The 9,559-nt window shown below is 42.6% G+C and overlaps 1 protein-coding gene across 4 annotated transcripts in view; it reads right to left on the reverse strand.

Moving 5' to 3' along the window:
* The window catches only part of App (amyloid beta precursor protein), a 231,206-nt gene that overhangs the window by 12,524 nt on the left and 209,123 nt on the right, over positions 1–9,559 (reverse strand). For 2 of the 4 annotated variants that reach the window (XM_006987946.4, XM_006987944.4), the window contains 2 exons: positions 9,305–9,526; positions 2,800–2,853 (listed from right to left, as the gene is read on the reverse strand). In XM_006987946.4, the coding sequence (XP_006988008.1) occupies positions 2,800–2,853; positions 9,305–9,526 (276 nt within the window). The remainder of the gene's footprint in view (positions 1–2,799; positions 2,854–9,304; positions 9,527–9,559) is intronic. The other 2 variants (XM_006987945.4, XM_006987947.4) reach the window with 1 other exon arrangement.

Raw genomic sequence — 9,559 nt, forward strand, 5'->3', positions numbered from 1 at the left:
TGGAAGGGTAGCTTACTAAAGCAAGTGAAGAGCCTGCTAATGTGTTTTCTCATTGTCTTTCAGAGGTCTAATTTTCCCTGGAAACATTCCAGGAAGAGTTAAGTAGCTATGATAGTCACTATGCCCAGAAATCAGCATCATTATTGTTGTGGCTTGTGGGTAACATTATATTCTAAAAGTCACACCATACTGGCTTTTCAGATGTGCAAGGGAAGAAATCAGTCTCTTCAGCATGATGATGCAACAATGGGGGGTGGGGGTGAGCAGGAGTAAGCCAAAACTCACCCTGGCTTTATGTGTTTTGGTGTGACAAGAATGATTATTCAAAAGCAATGGCACAGGGCAATCCCGGGAAAGGGTGTCTAAGTCTGGAAAGTGTAAAGATGCAGTTTGGTAAAGTAGAATCAAATGTGTGGTGGTTTCATAAAATGTGGCTATGGAGTTATCAGAACATGGGGGCAACACAGGGAGGTATTAATCCAATGTAGTCAACACAGGGAGGTTTTAATTCAATGTAGACAACACAGGGAGGTAATAACCCAATGTAGACAACATGAGGATGTATTCATCCAATAGACAACACAGGGAGGTTTTAATCCAATGCAGACAACACAGGGATGCATTTCTCTAAACACTTGGCAGACTCATTACCAGCACAAAAGTACAGACAGACCCTACACAGCTCCTCAGACATTTCAAGCAAGTACCACGTTCATAAACACGGCTTTGCTAGATTCCTCCTCAGGTTCGGTGTGCACATCCTTTCTCCTCGGTGGCTATCTTCTGAAGGATACGGCTCTTACAAGGACCAGCTCAGTACACTTTCTGATCTTTATGGAACTGTTTTCTTCCTTGCTACCCCATGTGCCTTAAACCTTACACTCCCCTCTTTCTGGAAAGCTCATTTCCAGAGAGTTCTCTGGAAACACACCCCAATTCAGTCCTCTCTGCTCTCATCACAAACATGTTTGTGTGCCTTCAAGTGTCTCTGCCTTTTATATGCAAAGTGTGTTTATTCCATTATATTTCAGGCTCCTGGGAGCAGGGACCTTATCATTTATTCTTTCTGAGTCTCCACATTGTTTACTACATTGGTCTCTCATGGAATAATTCTGCTAATGTTATAGTGAAGACTTTAGATCGTTTTTCCTGACCTGTAGAATGCCAATAGCTCTTCTCTCAAAACAGATCACTTCTGCTTGCCAGTGTTCGAAAATGTCTTTTATATCTTAGGTTAACATAAATAAAGTGAAAAAGATATTGGCTGGTGTCATGTGTTAGTTCCCGATTATTTCAACAGGAACAAATACATTCTTATACAATATAGGAATTTAATAAAATTAGCCTCAATTTTATGCTTATAGATGAAAAATATGTCATCTTTTAAAAATAAAATGAATAGTGCCATTTAAAAAAGTCTTGGAGATAAGACCAGCTGGAGCTAGTTTTAGTTGTAGTAAGAACTGTACTGGTCCCTGCCTTGGGCTTCACCAGCTGGCTGAGCAGAATGGGAATGCCAATTGCTGGCTTCCTGAAGATTTACTAACACTGGCCTTAAGGAGGGCATTAGGAGAGCCCAAACGGTGTACAACGTACTATAATTCAGGTCCCTTTAAAAGCACCCAGACAGGAGGTTCAAAAGATCAATGAGATCAGCTGTGTTACTCCACAGTTTCTGCTCATGTGTTGAATCACAGCCTGGGGTCATGAGGACGCCATAAGAAGGGCTCTCAAAGTCTACCTGGGACCATGGTTGGCAGTAGCCAAGGCTAGAGACTTTATTGGCAAGAAAAGGAGCAGGGCCATAGCTGGTCTTGCTAGGGATATATCTAAAACAGGGGGGTGGGGGAAAGATTGACCTCCCTTTATTGATGTTCCCAAAGAAGGTTAACAATGGGCTTGACTATTTTATGGGATGTGGGTGTAAAAAAAAGTAAATATGGGAAGGCATGTGCTTTTTGGAAAAAAAAATCTTTCCAGATTATACAGATTTTTCAATTTACCAACGTTTTTCTTTCTGATTAACTTTCTTGGCCACTACCAGTGGGGTGAGGCTGTGCATAGTGTAGATACAGGCATGCTTTATGACTCTCGTGGAGTGGCATTATTCTTAAGAAGTTTAGCCAGAGGCTAAACAGAGAACAGGGGGTCAAAACACAATTCTTTTTCATCTTGGGAAACTGTATAAAAAGAAGTATCTATTTTGATAGTGAAGAAATTTGTAATATAAAAAACAAAGGGCTTCTATGCAAAATTATGCATATACATCTGTTCTGTTGTGTTATTTTAGCCACAGGCCGAGAGTAAGTATATATAATCCACAAAGGACAAAAAGTATTCCTGGATCTGGAGAAATACCAGTTACGGTATTTTCAGGAAATCGTATCTATTTTAGTAACCTATAAAAGTCTGAGCCCACTCGAGGACCCTTATGAATACTAGCCAAGAAAGAAAGGAGATGCCTGTAGCAAGAACCAATTCACCACTGGAAGCTCCACCTCCCTGGGCCTCCATCTTCGGAGACAGAGTCCGTATTATACTACCCATTTATCAAAAAGAAAGAAATCAAGAGAAGGAGCACCACATTTGAAAAGACTTGTTTTTGAGTCTCAAAAGGAAAGCTCAGAAACAAAAAATAGATCATGTAGGAACTTGGGAAATGAAGCGTACGGAGAAGCAAAGAATCTGAAGTAAAGTGTGGTGTCTACAGTCGTCTTAAATTCTATTCGGTAACACGTGCAATCCAGAGAGGCAGGTTTGCTGAAGCGCCAAGTGCGGGAAGGGGGTGACGTCAGATACCTGGTCGAGTGGTCAGTCCTCGGTCAGCAGCAGGGCGGGCGTCAACGGGTTCAACTGGCGCAGGAAGCAAGAGACAGAGAGCAAACGAGATAAATCAAGATGGTTAGGTCGTGGCTTCTGAATGCAGAGCAGGGAAAAAAGCATGTGCAATAAACAAGCTACGAAAAGGAGCAGCGGGGGGAAAAAGAACCTTCACGAGCTAATCCTGGGCACCAAGGACGGGAGGGGTACCACTTCAAAAGGCTTAGCGCCACCGACGTGCCAACTGAGGGGCGTTTCCTTAGTTTGTTCATAAAAGCACTCACCAGGATGTGTGACAGCATCACAGGAGAAGGCTGGGGAGAGTGGAATTTCCTCTGAGGTAGGTTAGAAATAGTTTCTTGGCTTTTGATTAGAAATAAAATAGATTATATACCCAGCCCAGCAGTAAACCTTAAAGATAGCTCTTTCTACAACTGTCCAATCTTATCTTCTTTTACAGTTAATTAACTACAAAAGGATTATTCGATTGCCAGAGGAAATGCAAATATGAGTTTATCAGGAGAGCAAAGCAAATCCTCCCTTGCCACATAATGTGGCATTTAGTAGAGCAAATTCCGTCTTAGTTTGAGGGTAGAAGGGGTAACCCACAGGCTCTTACTGTCTCTCTTTCTAAATGGCAGCTTTCCTCTGGACAGATGACATTCAGCTGAATTGTATGAAATGAGACCATTTCATATTTGCTGAGAGTCACAGTTATTCCTTTGTATGCATTCTGGGACTGATCCAAAGAAAACAACGTCTGAGGTGTAGTAATTCCCCGGCCGCGGTTCTGCACCAGTTGGCATTCCCAGGGAAATACTTGCCTGAGCTGATACTGGTTTTTGAAGAAATAAGGAAGGGAGAGGGCAATCAAGCCTGTAGGATTAACAAGTGGCTGAAGGGCAGATGAAGTCAAGGGAGGAGGAAACCCCCTGAGTCAGGTCTGGCAAGTGTAAAAAAAAAAAAAAACGAGAAAGAAATGTGAGCACGGGAGTGGAGGGAACCAAGGTGAGTTGCATGGAGTTCTTGGGACCAGCAGCTTCACCTGTTTAGCTTCCAGAGGCTCACAGGCCAAGCAGTCCGTAGAGACCACAAACCCAAATCCGTTCGGAATGGCACCCATTGGCAAGAAGAGTGGAAGGGAACAGACGGACAGTGTGCTGTCTTCACAATATGAGCAAATGGCATTTCCGAGCGCAGGAAGAGACTTGCGTACGTCAAGAGGCGGAAGGGACTTTGCCCATGCAGAGACTGGCAGTGTGGTGGGTAGAAAGAAGAGAGGTGGTGCTAGTGATGAAACCCAGGCCCAGCATCGACAAGGTGTGTGACTGGGCAAACAGCCACTTGAGGCTGTTTCCTCTTATGGAAAAATAAAAATAATATCACTTGCTCTTCCTGTTGCAGAAAGGATCAATTAGTTGTAAAAATCTTCAGAAAGGTCTTACACTATAAGACTGCATTTATTGAATGTCTGGTTATTTCAACAATGACATTTACAGTTTCTCCATATTTCATTTTCCATCACAAATACGTATTGTAATTTTATGACCCCTGTAAAATGGGGTGAGCTGCAGGGTGACTGTACTTTCTTAACTGTCCTGATGATGACGGGCTTAATGGTGCGGCGGCTGCCGGTGTGACCGTAACAAGCTACACCCACTCTGACAGTCACACCTTAGAAAATGTGCCTTTGACTCAGGGAAGCATCTGCCTCTCTGGCACAAAGGCAGGGAGTGAGCTGGTGGTCTCATAATAACCCACCATTATTATGATAATAATGAAAATTTATTAGGGCATATAAAAACCTAAAAGACATTATTCTAAGTGCTAGTCATTAAACTTGGGTAGGAACATAATTCTGATAAAAAATTTTGTTTTAGGATACTGTTTATGATACAAAAACTGCTTTCTGTCTACCTATTTTCTTTTCAGTGATTTGAGAATTTTGTTCACGTATACAGCGTGCTTTGATCAAGTCATCCCTTCAACTCCAATTCCTCCTTCATCCCTCTTCCACTCTTCCCTCCCAACTTCAAGGGTTCTTTTTCTTTTTTTCACCCATGGAGTCCACTCAGCACTGCCAGTCTACACATTGGTGGAGAGACATCGACTGGACCTTGAGCCACATCTTTGATGAGAGCTGGTTCCCTGTCTCTTAGCAGCCATCTATTGCCAATGTGCTCCGCTGGGGTGGGCCTTCATGATCACCTCCTCACTTTCTCTCTGCAGGGATTTAGTCTGGCTTGATCCTGTGCAGGTCTCTTATGCACTCTGTCCACTGCTGAGTTCGTTTGTGCAACGAACTGCCCTGCTGTGTCCCGAAAACACTGTCTCATCATAGGCGTGTACCCGCCAGGCTCTTACCTATTTCTTTTCTCGGGGTAAAAGAACTAAGTGACCAGGCATCTACCGATCTTGATTGTCTTTGGTGAGAAAAACCACACTCTTCTGGCAAGCATTTGAAGCAATGGTGGTAAGGGCGTCAAGGACAATGTGAGGAAATCCTTTGAGAACTGCAGGTATTTTCAGCAGCTCAGGGTGTGCACATAGGAAAGAGAGGCGGGGAGAACAGAGAACACATCTCCCAGGGAAGGGAGCGGCAGGAGTATACTATTATATGCCTTTCCATACTTATTAATTTGAAGGACGTAATGTGTAGGCCTCATGGTGAGTCATCTGGACAAAGAATGACAGAGCCTTTCTAACAAGATTCTGGCTCCATTAAAAAGTTATTTGTGTGTGTGTGTGTGTATTCTAGGCACTTTTCTAAGAGCTTTTCCATGTTATCATCCCACGTAAGGCTCTCCGTCCTACCTTTAAGCAAGGAAGGAAGATACAAACGATCTCAGACGGGAAAATGGGTGGAGAGACGCAGTAATGTGAGCGCTGTCCCATGGCGGGGCTGCGGAGGAATCTCAGACCTGATCGTCAGGTGTGGGGGGCAAGTCCTGGCTACCGTCCCAAGGGGAATGTGCTTAGACCCTAGCCTAGTGTACATGTGTTCTACTACAGACCTTAACTCCCAGCCCACAACAGTTCATCTTTGAATATAACGGACTGGCAAGGTCTCCCCGGGGGAAAACAGTGTTGCAGATAACTCTTAGAAATAACACACTCTTCCCTCTGTTTACCCAGTGACACCCATCCATGATGGCAAGGGCTGGGGTGGGATGGCTCAGTGGATAGGAACACTTGCTCTGCAAACAGGAGGTTGGAGTCTCCAGCACTCACATAAAAATGCAGTCATGGCAGCATATGTGTATCACTCCGGTATTGAGAGCAGAAGTAAGTAGATCCCGAGAGATCACTGGCCAGCCAGCCTACGTGAAACTGCCAGCTTCAGGCTCAGTGAGAGACCCTGTCTTGAGGCAATAAAGTGGAGAGTACTAGAGGAAGATACGCTAAGACCTGCTCGCGCCTCTGGGTGGACAAGCACAGGTGCACACTCAAACTCATGGACAGACCCCGGGTTCCCCCCTCAGATTATCAAAGTAAAAATAAACCAAAAGTGTATTAATTGTTGAAAAGGCTTTTTCTTTTTTTTTTTTTTTTTTTTTTTTTTTTTTTTTTTTTGGTTTTTTTTTGAGACAGGGTTTCTCTGTGTAGCTTTGCGCCTTTCCTGGAGCTCACTTGGTAGCCCAGGCTGGCCTCGAACTCACAGAGATCCGCCTGGCTCTGCCTCCCGAGTGCTGGGATTAAAGGCGTGCGCCACCAACGCCCGGCATGAAAAGGCTTTTTCAAAGTATCTACTCTAATTGAGTATTGGACTGATAAAATTGAGACCCATACCTCAAGACTCAGAGAACATAAGGACCATTGTCCCCTGGGAAATTATGTTATGCTGGTGTTGCTGCAGACTGAATGGATAGATGATGGCTTCATATGTGGTGGATAAACCCTTGCATTATTAACTATATTCCCAACCTCTTCTGTTACTGGTCTATGAGATTCTGCTGTTAATCATTAGCAGTTAATCATTAGCAGGTGTGTGTGCATGCATGCATGTGCACATGCTTGCACACATCTGTGGAGGCCAGGGATCAACCCCAGCTGTCATTCCTCAGGAGCCTTGAATTTTAAGACAGGGTCTCCTACTGGCCAAGACCTTACCAAGGAGGCTAGGCTGGCTACCCATTGTGCTTCAAGGATCAACCTCTCTCTACTTTCTTGGAGACATCATGCCTAGCTTTTATACAGGTACTAGGGACTGAACACAGGTCTTCATGCTCACAAAGCAAAAACAGTTTACTGACTAAGCTATCTCCCCAGGCCCAATGGCAGATCTTTAGCAAGAATGTCTGCTTTAGATGAGACCTAGGCAATACAGAACTGAATGTCAGGCATACATCCACAGGGACTCAACTAAGGCTTTGCATGGACATCTTGACAATACTCAAGAGGATCTCTCTCTGTGAGGTGTGTGTCTACGCACGTGCACACGTTGTTTCCTAAGGCTCATGTCACAGTGTGTGTTATTAATATTAAGGAAAGAGCCAATATAGTATGCACTGAGCTTATAAAATGAGACTCCATTTTCATACATACACATATATCTCATTACAGTCTATACATGGGCAACAATGACTTCAAATGCCCCAAATGTATATAATACCACATATTACCCTGTCTTTGAAAATCAAATGATATATTTTTGTTTTGTTTTGTTAGGATAATGTTAAGAAATGGGAAAGTCAATTATATCTATAAGCTGCCTTTTATTTTTTCAGATAAAAGAAACAAATTGGATTGTTATGCTGTAAAAGAAGTCTACACAAAGATATCTGCAGACTATCTTTTAAAACTGCTTGCCCACCAGGTGTGGTGGCCTATGCCTTTAAACCCTGCACTCCTGAGGCAGAGGCAGGTAGATATCTCTGTGAGTTTGAAGCCAGCTGGTCTACATAGTGAGTTCCAAGACAGCTAGAGCTACATAGAGAGATCTTGTCTCAAAACACAAATGAACATACAAACCAAAACAACCTCCCCCCCCCCAAAGTCAAACAAATGAACCAGAATCCAAACAAACAAAGCCCCCCCCCACTTGCTTGCCCAGTGCTTTTACATACTGAGGAAAGTCGCAGGTAGAATCCTTCTGCCTTCGTAGAAAACATTCTTAGTTTCAAGAAATCAAGGTGTTTGTGTGCATGCAATTTATACTAAAATGTAAAAATGGCAAAACAAGCTAATAGATGCTGTTTCCTAAACAGGTACTTTTGTCAAAGTCCCTGTGGAAAAGCTACATGACCCAGGTGTGCAAATGTATTGGTTGAGAAAAACTTAAAAAATTCTTTGAACTTTGGTAGGAAAAAACATTCAGCACAAGTTCCATAATTTTGACAGCTGCCTTGCATTGAAATATCTTAGCATGAAACTGTTTAATTCTGGAGCAAGCTTCCTGGTTGCCTACTTCTGCATTTAGTGTAATCTGAACTTTCACGTAAGAATCAGTATCCTGGGGCTGGAGAGATGGCTCAGAGGTTAAGAGCACTGGCTGCTCTTCTAGAGGTCCTGAGTTCAATTCCCAGCAACCACATGGTGGCTCACAACCATCTATAATGAGATCTGGTGCCCTCTTCTGGCATGCAGACAGAACACTGTATACACAATAAATAAAAAAAAAAAAAAAAAAAAAAAAAAAAAAAATTAAATAAATAAAAATAAATAAATAAATAAATAAATAAATAAATAAATAAAAAAAAAAAAAAAAGAATCAGTATCCAAGGAAGATTATTTCAGTGTCTGTCGATTTCACTCTACAGGCCCTGTCAAAGCTTCTCTCAATGGTCAAATTATATGCCCTTAATTTGATCACCCTTTTCATTAAAGGTGGGCATTCTGGGCCAAAAGCTGATAATTACAAGTCAAATGTTACGATTTCATGGAAGCAATAAAATCTCTTGGTGAGAGTAATTTTTAAAAATTCTTTATTGGTACCTCAAATTCCAACACATGGGAGGCAGAGGTAAGTGGGTTTCTGAGAGTCCAAGACTATCTGTCTCTGTCCCTCACAACCAGTAACATGTGGCATAGCCTATGTGTTTTATTATGTGCTTTTATTTTGAGATGGGGTTTCCCTGTGCTACATAGACTGATCTTGGGCAGCTGGTAGATGTGTACCACTAGGTATGTAAATCTACCAAAAAGGGGAAATAAAAATTGGACTATCTGTGCTACGAAATATCAGTTTATTTACTCCGCAGCATTAAAATTTAAAGAATAATCCAAAAATCACCTTTATGTAATAGATATATTATTTTAATAGATACACAGTAACAACTTTAGTATAGTTATTACTTTGTGTGTGTGTATGTGTGAATGTCTGTATACAGGTGTGTATATGTGTGGGCCCATATGTGTGTGTACAGATGGCAAATGTCTGTCTTGATTTCTCTCCATCTTATAGTCTGAGGCAGGGTCTGTCATTCTAATAAAGAGCACACGGGCACACACCAGAAGGCTTTTGGCTCCAGCGAGGGACTCTTACCTTCATTTTCTGTATTGGCTGGCACGGAGTCTACCCCGAAAGGATGCCATGGCTGGAGCTCATCCAGGCTGAACTCCCCGTTCACAGGAAGAAGCTCCACGGTGGTTTTTGTTTCAGTCAGAGACGGCATGAGAGCATCGTTTCCGTAACTGATTCTGGGTTCACTGATCATGTTGGCCAAGACATCATCGGAGTAGTTCTGCTCTTTCTGAAGCAGCTCATCTAAACAAAAGCAATTGTGCCCTTAGTTAATGT

The sequence above is a fragment of the Peromyscus maniculatus genome, chromosome 12 (assembly GCF_049852395.1).
Source record: "Peromyscus maniculatus bairdii isolate BWxNUB_F1_BW_parent chromosome 12, HU_Pman_BW_mat_3.1, whole genome shotgun sequence".
NCBI classification, from domain to species: domain Eukaryota; kingdom Metazoa; phylum Chordata; class Mammalia; order Rodentia; family Cricetidae; genus Peromyscus; species Peromyscus maniculatus.